At 44.1% G+C, this 15,395-nt stretch overlaps 1 protein-coding gene across 1 annotated transcript in view; it reads left to right on the top strand.

The window, feature by feature from the left end:
* Window positions 1-6,187: 6,187 nt before the first annotated feature.
* Window positions 6,188-15,395, top strand: part of LOC309367834 (vertebrate ancient opsin-like) — a 49,839-nt gene continuing 40,631 nt past the window's right edge. The window contains exons 1-2 of the mRNA XM_081907466.1: window positions 6,188-6,330; window positions 13,829-14,505. Coding sequence (XP_081763592.1) covers window positions 14,169-14,505 — 337 coding nt within the window. The 5' untranslated portion in view covers window positions 6,188-6,330; window positions 13,829-14,168. The remainder of the gene's footprint in view (window positions 6,331-13,828; window positions 14,506-15,395) is intronic.

The following is a 15,395-nucleotide window of genomic DNA, read 5'->3' as shown; positions in this document are numbered from 1 at the left end:
CACTTGCCATTTATGGTAGAATAGTTGCTGGGTCCCCCACTCTACCCCACCCCAATTTTACGGCATGTTACCACACAATGTCAACATCAGTCGGCTAGCATGCCAGAATAATATATATTCAAAAACATCAAACTTTTGTGCAAGATCCAGACTGGATCCTCAGTATTTTCATTTGTGTGGCATGTGAACAACCATCATCCCATTTTGTTTGCGGAAGGGTTGAGGGTTGGGGGTGTGTGTGTGTGGTTTGTGAGAACTCAGTATCATGACACTTAGCTGCAGACAAAGTTTCATCACAGTAGCCAGGTTTGCCATAGCTTAGACAGTCATGTAGTCAGTGGCGTAGCGTGGGGGTGCAGGGGGGGCCGGCCGCACCGGGCACAACATCTGGGGGTTAGGGCTAGGGGGTGCAAATCCACGGGTTAGGGGGCTCAAATTACATGCCTTGCCCCGGGTGCTGACAACCCACGCTACGCCACTGCATGTAGTTCCTCTTCTAACCTCCCACAAGATCAGTATTCTAGAATAGGCATTAAACACCACCACCAGGGAATACTGGGGTGACTATAGGTAAAATGTAAAGGTAAAGGACTCCTGGACAGTAGAGTCCAGTCAAAGGCGACTATGGGGTTGTGGTGCTCCTTTAATTTTCAGGCCGAGGGAGCCGGCGTTTGTCCACAGACAGCTTTCCGGGTCATGTGGCCAGCATGACTAAACCGCTACTGGTGCACGGAGGACTGTGACGAGTGCCAGAGCGCATGGAAACGCAGTTTACCTTCCTGCCGGAGTGGTACCTATTTATCTACTTGCACCTTTTGGCCTGCTTTCAAACTGCTAGGCTGGCAGGAGCTGGGACCGAGCAACGGGAACTCACCCTGTCATGGGGATTCGAACTGCCAACCTTCTGATTGGCAAGTCCAAGAGGCTCTGCGGTTTAGACCACAGCGCCACCCATGTCCGACATGTGGTAATAGCAACATGTGGGCAACCAACATTAAAAATGCTGGATAAGACACAACTATACCACTACAAATGGTAAGATTGGAAAGGCCCTAAACATATAAGCAATGGTATATTGAAAACATTTCAAAATGTCACACTGAGATATTCAAAACTTGGGCCATTATGAAAATGTATATATCTCAAATGAAGGCAGATCACTTACTTGGGAAGGAGCCCCAGTGAATTCAGTGGAATTTCCTACCAGGTAAGCAACATGCACTAGGACTGAGTTGCTTATTTATGTATGCTAGCGCTCTTGCAAAATGGTCACTGGAAGAATTGGCCATGAGCACAGAATGGTGTCGGGAGCATAGAATACTTCCATGTGAATGGTGTGTAAGGTGTAGTTCAGCTCTAAGCCCACAGGCCTCATGTGAGATAGAGTACAATACAATTTGGGACATGAGAGGTGACCAGATAACAATCTTACAAAGATTAGAAGATGGTATCCCAGAGAGCATATTTAAATTTATCTGTCTGCAGGGGCCAATATTTTACATTCCAATTCCATACATGAGAAGTGCCCACACTGCTGTTCAATGTGACTGCCTTCACCATTTAGAGAAGCCTTGCACCAAACCTCTTGCTGAAATTGTACTTTCACACCAGACTTTATAAAGTAGGACCACCATTCTTCATTTACTCATATTCCACATATTCCAAGGTTTCCACTACAGGGACATTTTGACCCAAACTCTTGCATAAGCAACAAGAAGGGAAGATATACATGCAGCAGTGTAGCTAGCCACTCAGGTGCTTGGTGCGGGGGCGTGTCCTGCAGCAGAGGACGGGGTGATCCGCCCATGGGGGCGGGGTGAGCCTCTCTGACGCCTCCCCCTCAGCTGTAGGGCGGGGCTGTGGGAGAGGCAGTAGGCAGATGCAAGTCCCCTGCTGCCATTTCAGGCAGCGCAGAACCTGTCACTCCTAACAAGTTTCGTGAGCCCTCTTTTTTAAAAAACTCATTTTGTCACCCCCCCCAGTGATGACACCTGGGGTGCACTGCACCTCCCGCACCCCCTTCCTCCACCACTGTATATATGGAGTTGCACCTCAAGAACTGACAGCATACTGCAGTCTGGGAGATATAAAAAAGAATGTGTAATGGTTACCTTTTCCCATCTCTTAATCATCAGAGATCAGTGGCGTAGTGTGGGGGGGTGCAGGGGGGGGCCGTCCGCACCGGGCGCAACATCTGAAGGGGGTGCTCGCACTAGCAGCTCTCTGCCCCTACTAAAATCCACGGGTTAGGGGGCGTAAATTACTTGCCTTGCCCCGGGTGCTGACAACCCACGCTACGCCACTGTCAGAGATGCAGGTGCTTCTGGCAAATAACCACGTATGGTTAGAAGAAAGGAAGGTCCTACTACCTTGTCATCCCTAAGTACCTCCTGACCTGATCCTGCATTAATGTATTCACATGCACACAAAAAATAGGACAGGGGAGTCTCAGAGGATAGGCTTAAAAGAAGAAGAAGAAAAAAGAACACCACCAGTTTGCGTTTCTAAGAATGGATTGCCTTTTGCTGTCCAGATCCCAGAGGACATTCTCGCTCACTACTTCACCAGGGATTAACAATGGACAAGTTTGCAATGCATGCAAGCAGGTTTTATATAAACTTAAGAATGTCCCTGACTGAGATCTTTCTTTTTCCACAGAGTGCTCTGCTTTGTTTTTGGTAAAAGTTTTTATTATTGTTGTTTCATTCTATAATGTATATAAAGCAGAGAGAACAATTACGAGTAACAAACAAAATTTAGAATGCTGCACATGAATTAAAATACCAAAGTCCAAGCAAAGATTATGTAAACTTTATCAAATCCTCAAGCATAGCTCCATATTTGCCAGGCTTGTGACAAAGAGTTGTCTTGAAAATAATCTCAAATTATGTATTTGTTTCTCCATTATAGCTATATTTCTTAGCGAGTAGTACCAAACATTCAATGGTTTGTTTCCCATTGAGTTGCAATTACTGTTTGTGCTGCCAAGATAATATATAACCAATTCTTTTGATAACATAGTTACATTGGCATCATCAAAAATTTTCAGCAACATTACTTTTGGGCAACAAACAACAGCTTCTTTAGTAACACTTATCCTTTCTGTCAAAATTAAACCCCCAAAACCTTGCGGCAACTAACATTCCCACCATAAATGATATGTACCAAGTTTAGTTAGTGCTCGGCTTTGTTGTGCTATGGCCCAAGAAAACGTTGTTGATGTCCCCAAACCCTTGTTCCAGACAGTGGCAGAGAAAAGCCTAGGGGTAGGTCATTTAGGTTTGTGGGATCTCCTTTGCTTCCCACCAGAACCCTGAGGTCCACTAACTTGAACCAGGTGCAAAGGAAGAAAAACAAAGGAATTGTCGAACAAGGTACCTCTGGGCACCTATGCAAACCCAGGGGCTTGTTTTCATTGCATGAATTCCAATTTTCCCCCAGGAACCTTTTCCTCCTCATTCCTGAGGCATAAAAAACCCTATTCCACTCATGTGCAAGTTGTACAAGCAAGCGAGAATAGGCTCACAAAGCTTTGCTTTGTCGAACTCCTGCTTAGATCAGAGATCTAACTCAGGAGATCCACCAAAAGGTCCTCATCTTCTGCCCACCTCTAATCTACATCTTCCTTCCTCTCTCAAGCCTCCACTCACCCAGGCTTTGCCTCTCCTCTCTCTCTCTCTCTCTCTCTCTCTCTCTCTCTCTCTCTCTCTCTCTCTCTCTTCCTCCTGCATTTACTTTTCCTAGCTGGCTGTTCCTCCTCAGTGGTGGAGAGGATTACTGGTGCAAAAGAGAGCCAGCCTTCTAGAGATGCTGCGAGATAAGAAGAAATCCGCTTTCTGTAAGTCATCGCGGGCGGGTATTTACACTGAGTAGGGCCACAGCTGTACTAGTTCTGCCATTGTTAAGTGCTGTGACAAGGGAGGGAATCAATTTACAATCAGGATTACACAGTTAATCTGCAGTCTTTGATTTCTTCTGCTCCTAGAAATAAACTGACTAATCTGCAGCGTTTGCCTTTCTTCCCTGCTCCCAGCTGCTCAGAAACACCCTACACATTTACAGTATTCACCTCGACTAGAAGCCAGCAGCACTTTTTCAAGCTCTCCTTACCTACTTTAATTTGGGATTGCTGCATTTTGTTTATGGATGCCTGTTACGGGGAGTCTGGAGGCGTCAACCATGTTCCCCAGAGGGCTTATTTAACAGACACCACAGACCTCTAATAATAAGTACCACCTCTCTGCATAACCAACCTCAGTGGCAGTGGCGTAGCGTGGGGGGTGCAGGAGGGCTGGCCGCACCGGGCGCAACATCTGGGGGTTAGGGTTAGGGGGCGCAAATCCACAGGTTAGGGGGCGCAAATTACTTGCCTTGCCCCTGGTGCTGACAACCCACGCTACGCCACTGCTCAGTGGGCTGTCAAGAGGATAAAATGATGGCAGTTGTTAGAACCATGTATGCAGCACTCCCTTGAGGAACACATGGGATATAAATAGAGTAAAGGCACCTGAATCTTGCCCGCCCCAAGCCAAAGTCTTTGGCATCCACTTTCTAAAATGAAACTGTGCATCTGATAGATCTGGGCCATACACCCAGGACCCATTAGAGCAGAGAGTTCTTAAGCATGCCATCTCCGAACTAAATCCCACTGAAAGAGGACTGGAACCTTATTCTCAACCTGAAAAATGGGACCCCGCTTTTAATCTTGCTTCGGCGCCTGCCTTTCTTCTTATCCCACCCTCTCTCTCCTCTTCTTTCACTCCCTGCCCCCTTATTCCTTTTAAATGAACCTCAACCTTAAAAATAAGAACATGAAGATGATGATGCTAGTGCAACCCACCTGACGCAGGACATGGGCTGTGTACACACCATACATTTAAAGCATATTTCCCTGTTCCCTGACCTCAAGAATCCTGGAAACTTGCAGTTTACCCCTCACACAGCAGCAGTTCCAAGCACCCTTAACAACTACAGCTCCCAGGATTCTCTGGGTGTAAAGAAGTGCTTTCTGGTGTGAACGCAACCACAGCCCACTTGTGGCTAAAACAACTTGGCATTGGGAGTCCAGTGGGCTACACAGCTTTGCTGGGAACTACCTGCCTTTTCAAGGTGCCAGACAGAGATTTTGAGAGGAGAGATATTTGACCAGTCACTAGCTGGTTCTCGGCAGTACAGTGGTAACTCTGGTTACGTACTTAATTCGTTCCGGAGGTCCATTCTTAACCTGAAACTGTGCTTAACCTGAGCTACCACCAGTGGCGTAGCGTGGGTTGTCAGCACCCGGGGCAAGGCAAGTAATTTGCGCCCCCTAACCCGTGGATTTGCGCCCCCTAACCCTAACCCCCAGATGTTGCGCCCGGTGCGGCCGGCCCCCCCTGCACCCCCCACGCTACGCCACTGGCTACCACTTTAGCTAATGGGGCCTCCTGCTGCCGCTGCACAAATTCTGTTCTCATCCTGAAGCAAAGTTCTTAACCCGAGGTACTATTTCTGGGTTAGCGGAGTCTGTAACCTGAAGCGTATGTAACCCAAGATACCACTGTATCTTCTCACCATTTGGATGTTTTTGTCTATTTCTTTTGCATACGTTGAACACCATCTTAATTTTTTGAAAATAAAAACGCATATTAAAAATACATAGATGAAGCACGCTTTTAAATCAAGAGGTTACAGCAACGTAACAACAGCCCCCAAACCCATCTAATCCGTCAAAGCGCAACATTTCCTCCAAAGAAACGTAGCTAACTCATCACAGAGCTGCAATTCCCAGTCCCTTTAAACTACAGTTCCGCAGGATTCTTGGGGAGAAACAATGTGTTTTCTATAGATCTCAGGTACACGCCGCCCGGCAGGGTTCTCACGGTGGCCAAGCGAGATGCCCTTGGCGAGCGCGCAAAGCAGCCCCGACCTCAGCAGCGCTCTCCCCATACCTCCGGCCGCGCAGGTAGGACACACCGCGCCCCCCGCCCGCACCTGCGCAAAGTCCCGCTCGCCTACTTTCTAGAGCTCCCCTGAGCTCGCCTAAGATTCCCGCGCGGAGTCAGAGCGCGGCCCCTGTTGCGCCAGGCAGCTCGCCTCCAACCAGCGTCCCTTCGCCAGAAAGAGGCGGGCGGGCGGGCAGCGCCGAGAAGACCCCGCCTCCCGTCGCCTCCCCGCCAAAAAAATCAGGGCTGAGGGAAGCGCGCGGGCGGACTTGAGGGGGCAGAGGGCGCTGGAAGTTGTGGCTGGCGAGAAGCGAAGGAAGGGGAAACGGCTCGCCCAGCGCCGGAATCCCTTACCTCAGCGAGCGCGAGCGCGGAGGGAAGCCGGGACTCTCCGAAGCAGCAGCAGGTGAGCGAGAAGGGGCGCGCGTCCTCGCCAAGCCGCCGCTCCGCCCGGGCGCTGTGGGCGAGAGCCCTGGAGGCGCGGTTCCCGCGGAGCTCCGTGGGACACGACTCGCCCCCGGGCGGGACGCGCCGCGCCACAGTTCCTCCTCCACCGTCGGCTTGGTTTCTTTCGAGTGAGGGGGGAGACGTGGGAAGCCTTCGCGAGTCTCCCTTAAAGGGGGTCCCGGGTGGGAAAGGCTGCCGGCGTTTCCTCGCGTGCTGATTGCGAATCCCGCGAGGAAGGTTAACGCTTCTTGGCGCGTCGCGCAGACGGGAGGTGCCAATAAAATATGAGGGTGGGGGGCGCACAGGTAAGCCCCGCTCCACATAACTGATTACAAGACGGGGCATACCATATGAGTGGCAATGCGCATCAACGGGGGGGGGGGAACCTCCATATATATATATTTATATAATTATATTTATATAAAGAGTTGCTGCCCCAGCTGCTTTCCCACTTTCCCACTTCATGTCTGCACCATAGGAGCTAACGTCTAGGGACTTGAGGGGTCTTACCCCCCCCCCCAATATATATATGTTGGCTCCTGTGGTGCAGACATGGAGTGGGGAAGCAGCTGGGGCAGCAACTCTTTATATAAATATAATTTTCATTTATATACATTACAGCAATTATTTTGCCAAGTTTTAACATTTTCAATTTTCTACTCCCTTCCCCCCCTTTTTGCGGTTCCTTACATTTATTTTCGTCCTTTCCTGCATACTCCAAATTACAGGTACCTAAACTTATTCTTTTATTTGTCTGTTCTGATATATATCGTATATGTTTTTAAAGCTGCAGGTTTTTACAGTCATCCTGCCAATGTCTTGAACTGTTTACAGTTTATAAATACTCAATAAACCACTTCCGTTCCTTTCTAAAAAGTTTGTTTTGATTTCTTACTATTCCGGTAAGTTTCGCCATTTCTGCATACTCCCATTAGTTTCTGCGTACCTCTTGATCCTTCCACTTTTGATCAAAGAATATTCTTGCAGCTGTAGTCTCATACATAAATAAGTTTCTGTACTGTATGGGTAGTTCTAATCCTACAATTCCCAATAGAAAAGGGGTTGGTTGGTTTTTTTTTTTAACAAATGTTATCTTAAACATATATATTATATGTTATCTTAAACATCTATTTCAATTCATTATATATCATTTCCCAGTAACCTTTAACCTTATTACAGGACCACCACATGTGAAAAAAGTGCCTTCTTTTTCTTTACATTTCCAGCACTTATTTGTCTTTGCTTTATACATTTTTGCCAATCTACTGGGTGTTAAATACCATCTGTATTGCATTTTCATATAATTTTCTCTTAAACCATAAAATGCTGTAAATTTTATATCCGTTTTTGATAATCATTCCCATGCTCCCATTTTCTATATTATGACCAACATCTATTGCCCAGTGTATCATTGATGATTTCCTTTGTTCATCCATTGTCCCCCATTCCAATAACATCTTATACATTTTAGACATTACTGTAACATTACAGTTTAACAGGTCTCTAATTGTGGTAGTTGTTTCCCAAACCCCCGCTTCATATCCTTTTTAAATATTTCATTCAAATGATGATATTATAACCATGTTGTTAACATTCCTGGTAGTTCCTTAAACACTTTTAATCTAAAACCTCCACCCTGCTCTCCTAATAAATTTCTATAAGTCGCCCAACTTTCCGTAATATTTTTCCTTTTCACTGCTGTGGCTTCTAAAGGTGAAAGCCAAAGTGGTATTTTAGTTTCCAATACATTTTTATATTTGTCCCATATTCTGTACAATTTTTTCTTAATTATATGGTTTGTAAAACCTTTATGTATTTTCACCTTTTCATACCACAAATAAGTGTGCCAATCAAAAATATTATTGTGACCTTCTAAATCTAAAATATGCGGATTCTTCAATAGCAACCATTCCTTCCACCAATACAGACAAGATGCTTCATAATATAATCTCATATCCGTCAGGGAGAAACCTCTATCTTTCATGTCTGTCAGTATTTTATATTTTATTCTTGATTTTTTCCCCTTGCCAGGTGTATTCAGAAATATATTTTTGTCATTTGTTGAAGCAATTTGTCTTGCCAATCACTGGTAGTGACAGAAACAAAAATAACGTTCTTGGTAATACATTCATAGTTATGGTCAACACACTGCCTAGCAACGAAAGTTTCATTCTACCCCATATTTGCAAATTTCTTTTAATGTCCTCCCAGGTTTTCAAATAGTTATCTTTATATAGATTTATATTCTTCGCTGTTAACCATACACCTAAATACTTAACCTTCTTGTCAGTCTTTAGACCTGATACATTTTGTAATGTATTTTTACTACCATTGTTCATGGTTGTTTTTTTACCAGGAGCTTGGTTTTTATCTTTGTTATTTTTAAGACCTGCTCTTTCTCCAATTTTTAAAAATCTCTTCTGATACTTTTGGAATTGAGGCTGTTGGTTCTCCTACACAGATAGCAGCAACTCAGGATTCGGAGAGGGTGTGTGTGTGTGTGTTCACGCAAAAGGCATTCATACTCTGGAGCTGCTGATGAGAGCTAAAGTCCCTTGAAATGCTTCAGAGCATCCTGCTGGTTTGGGGGAGGATTAGGCGAGAGAGTCTCTCTGAAGCAAATGCTCAAAGCAAAGAAGGAAGGGAGGGGGAAGCAACAGGGACACTTCCCTCATAATTACCCGTTAGGTGTCCAGTCCACTCAATAGTGTTTCTTAGGGTTGCAAAGTTTATTTCTGCGAGCGTGAGCTTCCAGATGAGCTGTTCTCAGGTGGACTCGAATCCCAGCCGGCAAATATAGGCTCCGCCATTCTAGCTGATTCTTGTTTGCCTTGCACAATGAAGTCATTCTTTGTTGCCTTGTCGTGTGACAAACCTGCTGCACACCCCTCCCAAAAACTCGGACTTGGTGCTGTAAGGAAAGTGAGAGGGAAATGCAGCTGAAAGCACGGGATTGCGCTTGGCTTTGGCGCCAGGTGATCTGAATAAAGATGAAAGTTCAAAATGAAGAGGTTCTCTGGAGGCACTGGACCTGTTGGTACCTGATGCTACTACAGTAGCTTGATTTTAGTTCGCAAGAGTGTAGAGTAACTGTGCTTTCTGAAAGCAGAATGTGTGAGTGAGGTCTAAGAGGTGGGGGGAAGCCTTTTGGGGGGAGAGACTTCTTTTTAAAGGTTTTTTTTTAAAAAAATGAATACTGGATTAAAACTGTGGGGTGTGGGGACTTTTTCCTGTTTCTCATCAGTTTAATAACCAGGAACCCACAAAAATAATGCAATTTCTAAGCAGAAACAACTTTGGGAACTGGCAATTTTGAACAAAGAAGTGGCATGTAGGGAGGCAGAAAAATTTAGCCTGCAACTCTGACTTCACCTCCCTGGGAATAATCCTGTTGAACTCTGTATAATTTATTTCTGAGTGGGAATGTTTAGGCTGTTTCTCCCACCCCAAAGCTGCTGTTTGCAGAAATGAGTGGCTATCAGGGATTTGTTAAACACAATCGTGTAGTTAGGTCTTTAGCTCGCTTGGGAATCTCAAGGAACAGATTTGCTATAAATTCAGACTTGCTCCATTATATGCACATGTGTGTAAGGAGCTTAAGGCTAAACATTTCTTTTAAGAAAGACAATTAACTTGGAGAAGAGCCCCCGATATAAATAAAAATGTTATGCCAGAGGTCACCCTAAATCATAAATATTTTTTCTTCATTGTTTTTTGTTCATTTGACCTTAATTTGCTTACTTCACTTTGCGATTTGCAATTCCGTGCTGTGCTTAACTTGACAGATGTCACCCATGCTTGACCTGGGATATTTAGATGTTCAGATTTAACCTGTTTTCCTGTTGTTAAAGTTTGCAGTATACAGGACATAGCCAGGATTTGGGATCTTACGACACCTGGAAATTCTGTTCAGATTTTGTTAATCATTTCCCTTTTTAAATTGGACAGGTGTAACCAAAACAACCATCCTTCCCAGGCACACTTTCAAAATTGTTACTCTCTTGCAGGTTTAGCAAACCCCTTTACTAAACCCCTTTACTAAATTTAGCAAACCCTTTTTTTCATGCATTCATGGAAATGTCCAGAGAACCATTTTGAAATTAAAATGCTTAACTTGCACCCTAAAATTTGCATTTTAATTACTGCTGGATAACTCAGTATAAATAAATATGTTTAACTGAAATGGGATAGAATATGATTGATAGGTGAAATTTGCTGAAATGTGTGTGTGGTGTTAGCATATCTTGATTCTAAGGGCTTTGCCCACACTGAAGCTTGACAGATTTTAAGCTGCTTGTCTCTCTCTCTATTGCTTTTGTGGCATCCGCACAATGTCCTTATCCAAGTGGTAGGCTACACTTTCTCCCTGATAAATTTGGGGTTTCTTGAGCTACAGATAATCCAATAAGGGAAGAAAATCCAATGTAAAATGTCATGTTACCACTTGACTATGGATGCAGTGGAACACATTGTATCGCTGGGTCATTATTTATTTTTACATGGGTAGGTTCCTTCTATCAACCTGCCTCCCTTCTATTTTGTTTCCATCGACCTATAGGAAGAATATGCAGCCTGCCTTTTTCCACTGGTTATTGCTGAAGGCAAGTTCTGGTGTTTTTTAAAAAACAGCTCTCTTGCATGAAACAGCTGTAATAAAAATAAAATAAAACTTGTCATTGGAGGTATAGGAGACAGAAATTGAAAAAGGGGGAAGAAAAAAGGAAGTGGCAGCTTTTCATGTGAGTGGCTTCAAATCCTTACCTGGCTAGGAGCGGTGCACATTTTTTTTAAAAAATACTGCTATTTTGTGCAGTAAAATAAAAATAAGATGTGCACACATACCCACAGTGGACCTAAGGTTTCCTGGCTTGGAGTGTCACACATGCACATTGTTTTAATTTTTTTTTTTACTGCAAACCAGGTATATTAAAATACCTTGGATTTCAGAAATGCATCTTTTATAAAACAAAATCCACAAATACAGTGGTACCTCAGGTTAAGTACTTAATTCGTTCCGGAGGTCCGTTCTTAACCTGAAACTGTTCTTAACCTGAAGCACCACTTTAGCTAATGGGGCCTCCCGCTGCCGTTGTGCCGCCGGAGCACAATTTCTGTTCTCATCCTGAAACAAAGTTCTTAACCTGAGGTACTATTTCTGGGTTAGTGGAGTCTGTAACCTGAAGCGTATGTAACCTGAAGCGTATGTAACCCGAGGTACCACTCTACCTGCATGCATGCCCGCATGAGGTTTTGGGTTTGGGGAACTTATGGTGGATGGGGACCTCCTAATTGAGGAGAGGGGACAACAACAGACATAGAGACCTATTTATGCAATACGACTCTAGTGTAGACACAGGTCGTAGGTCAGGCTTCCTCCAACTCGGCCCTTCAGATATTTTGAGACTACAGTTCCCATAATCCCTCACCACTGGTCCTGCTAGCTAGGGATCATGGGAGATGTAGGCCAAAAAACATCTGGAGGGCCGAGTTGGAGGAAGCCTGTCATAGGTAATGGCTTTTTCTAGTATTGTTCCAGACGCAACACTACTTAAGATACAGATGTTACATATTTCATTGATGACGCACCATTTAATTTTAGTAGTGTGTTCAGTATTCATTACTTAGAAGCAGAGCCCCTCCTTTCTTAAATGACCAGAAGACATTATTTTTAAAAGCAATGTTCAGTTTTAGTTTTGCAGAATTCTATACTAGTCCATTTTGATTGTGGAAACCTTGTGTTGTTTGTCAGGTTAGAGCAGAGGCAGAGAACCATACGGTGTAAGCCAACTAAGGGTTTCACATACTACTGTGCAGCGACCATGAATGCTCTGTGCACCCCACTATTGTGCTGGTGTTTCCTAATTGACAGGGGGTGGGGGAGAATTCATGGCATTTCCTAAATGTAGATAGCAGCTATGCACTACTAAATACACTGCAAAGCACTAGGAAAATAGTAACACCATCTAAGCAAACTTCTCAGAAAGTGCAGTTTGTAAGAATGCTCTCCTAAGCCTATGCTGCCTTCAGCTCAACCTGCTTTAATGTTCCATTTCCATTTTATTGTAATATGTTGTGTACATGAAATGAAAAATGTGCTGTTAGAGAGGAACAGGAGACAAAACCTTGCCTTAGAAGCACTCATTTATAAAATGTCAAACATTTTACTCCATTCTCTTCAATAATCTCTTCTTAAGTAGTACCAAAAAAAACCCACACTGAACTCTCAGTGTTACTTAAGAACAAGATGATTTATTTAGAACCAGAGTGGGAGTTGTTAATTATATATTCTTGATGTTATTGTTTTACAAATTGCTTTTGTTTCCACTCTCTGTGTTGACTACTAAGCAATTACAATTTAATCAAAGAACTGAAGAGATTGGACTTGAAGCAAGTTTGTTCCACTTCAGTCTCACTGATATTTGTGGGATTTGAAAAGCTAGCTGTGACGAACTTTTCCTATTGATCGCAATGGAAACTAAGTGTTACTAACTTACTCCAGCCCTGCTCTTGCATTGTCCGGGTAATTGGCAAGAATGCCAGCATTTGGAAAGTGGTACTGCCCCACAGGTTGGCCATTCATGAGTTGGAGTCTAATGACATGTAGAGAGCCATTGCTTCCTCATTTGTATTTAGAGGCATAGCAAAAACTCATTGTAGTACAGTCGTACCTTGGATCCCGAACGCCTTGGTACTCGGATGTTTTGGCTCCCGAATGCCACAAACCCGGAAGTGGTTGTTCCGGTTTGTGAACATTCTTTTGGAAGCCAAACGTCCGACAGGGCTTCTGCGGCTTCTGATTGGCTGCAGGAAGAAGCCGTGATTTGGTTTTTGAACATTTTGGAAGTCAAACAGGCTCTTTTCGACTTCCAAGATACAACTGTACTGTGTTTGTGTGTGACTATGCCCTAATAAAAGGGACCTGGGTGGTGCTGTGGGTTAAACCACAGAGCCCAGGGCTTGCCGATCAGAAGGTTGGCGGTTCAAATCCCCGTGACGGGGTGAGTTCCCGTGGCTCGGTCCCTGTTCCTGCCAACCTAGCAGTTCGAAAGCACATCAGAGTGCAAGTAGATAAATAGGTACCGCTCCGAGGGGAAGGTAATCAGCGTTTCCGTGCGCTGCTCTGGTTCACCAGAAGCGGCTTAGTCATGCTGGCCACATGACCCGGAAGCTGTACGCTGGCTCCCTCGGCCAATAAAGCGAGATGAGCACCGCAACCCCAGAGTCGGTCACGACTGGACCTAATGGTCAGGGGTCCCTTTACCTTTACCTTATGCCCTAATAAACCACTGCTGTAGAATCCTAGTAACCCTCAAACTAACATCCAGGAAAAGGGGTGAAAGAGTAATAACATGGGGAAATTACGTAAATTATGTAATGACAGTACATTATGTAATGTCCTTCTTTAAAATTATTGCCTTGATTGCAACACTTATATGTTTTCCTCTTTTTGTATACAGGTTGCCAGAAGTAGCGTGAGAGAAGCTTCTTAGTAGAGCGTTATGAAAATATATTATGGAGCTGGGATGAAGAAAAGGCATAACCACAGCTCTGCAGTTCTGAAAAAAGTATTATCCTTGGGCTATCATGGACACGTTGAAATGATTCATATCTTCTCTTCTGCACAGATAATAGGTTGGGGCAGAGAGGAACAGTGTAGTGTGTTTCTAAGTGAGCAATGCAACATCTACATTAGATTGACAGACTAAATAAAGCCCCCAAACTTGGTAATGGAAAGATGGCGGCCTTCAGAACCTGGTAGATCTGGAAATAAGGTTCTTCAATATTATCTCACTTACTATGATGTCAGAAATTAATGCCAACTTGACAGTCAACCTCAGCACGTCTACAGATGAGCCAAGAACTGGCCTCTCTAGAACAGGTCACACCATTGTGGCAGTTTTTCTTGGGTTCATATTGCTTTTTGGCTTCTTGAATAACTTGATCGTCCTCATTCTCTTCTGCAAGTTCAAAACCCTGCGCAACCCTGTGAACATGCTGCTGCTGAACATCAGTGCCAGCGATATGTTGGTGTGCATCTCGGGTACCACATTCAGTTTCGTATCCAACATCTATGGCAAGTGGATTGGAGGGGAGCATGGCTGCCGGTGGTACGGCTTTGTCAATTCCTGTTTCGGTAAGAGTTTGGAAGCTTACGTTTCACTGCTTTGGTAACCCATTCATAGCTGTCAACGTTTTCCTTTTTTTAAGGGAAATTCCCTTATTCTGAATAGGATTCCTTGGAAGAAAAGGGAAAAGTTGGACATCTATGAACCCATTTCTACAAGAAGATGATTCGTAAATAAATCCTGGGTGGTATTCAACCAAGAATTACTCAGAACAGACACATTGAAATGAATGGACCCAATTCAGTCATGTTCATTAATTTCAGTAGTAAAACTTAGATGAATACAAACCATTATTCGCTCCTAGGCTGGTTAGATGTTTGTAGCTCATTCCACATTTTTATTCCAAGCTCTGAATCACACATCTTTATTGGGCATAATTGTCCTGAGCATAATCTTTGGGTTGAATTATGTGTTCCATAGTGGGCTGGGGAAAGATTATTCCCATTCTGGGGTTTCAGATAGTTTTGCTTTTTTTTTTGGTGCTGCTGGGGTTGCAAGGAAGGTTTCATGGACACATGAAGATATAAGCGCTTGCATTCTGCTTACTGCTTGCCATTGGCAAATAAACACACAATTTTGTTTCGTCCTGAAATATGTCAGCTTGGTGACTGTTGAACCAATGAAGCAGGTGTCTGGTTGCAACTAGCCAATGGCAGGATGGTTTTTCTCTCACTGATTATCATGCACCTATCATGTGGTGAAGCAATGGTTTCTCCACAGTTTAGCAGCCACATAAGGAAGATCCACACTTTGAAAGAATATGGCTGTGTGGTAGTAATAAGATTGCATGGGCTACAAGAGTGCATTGGCTACCTCCAACATCTGCACATCATGCACATAGATTTTTGCTACACACATGCAGATATTCTGTGAAAGGGCTCTGTCTGCATACTGATAA

Source organism: Podarcis melisellensis (genome assembly GCF_964234715.1).
Source record: "Podarcis melisellensis genome assembly, chromosome: 4".
NCBI lineage: Eukaryota > Metazoa > Chordata > Lepidosauria > Squamata > Lacertidae > Podarcis > Podarcis melisellensis.
The sequence above is the reverse complement of the archived record's forward strand: the minus strand, read 5'-3'. Positions and strand labels throughout refer to the sequence as shown.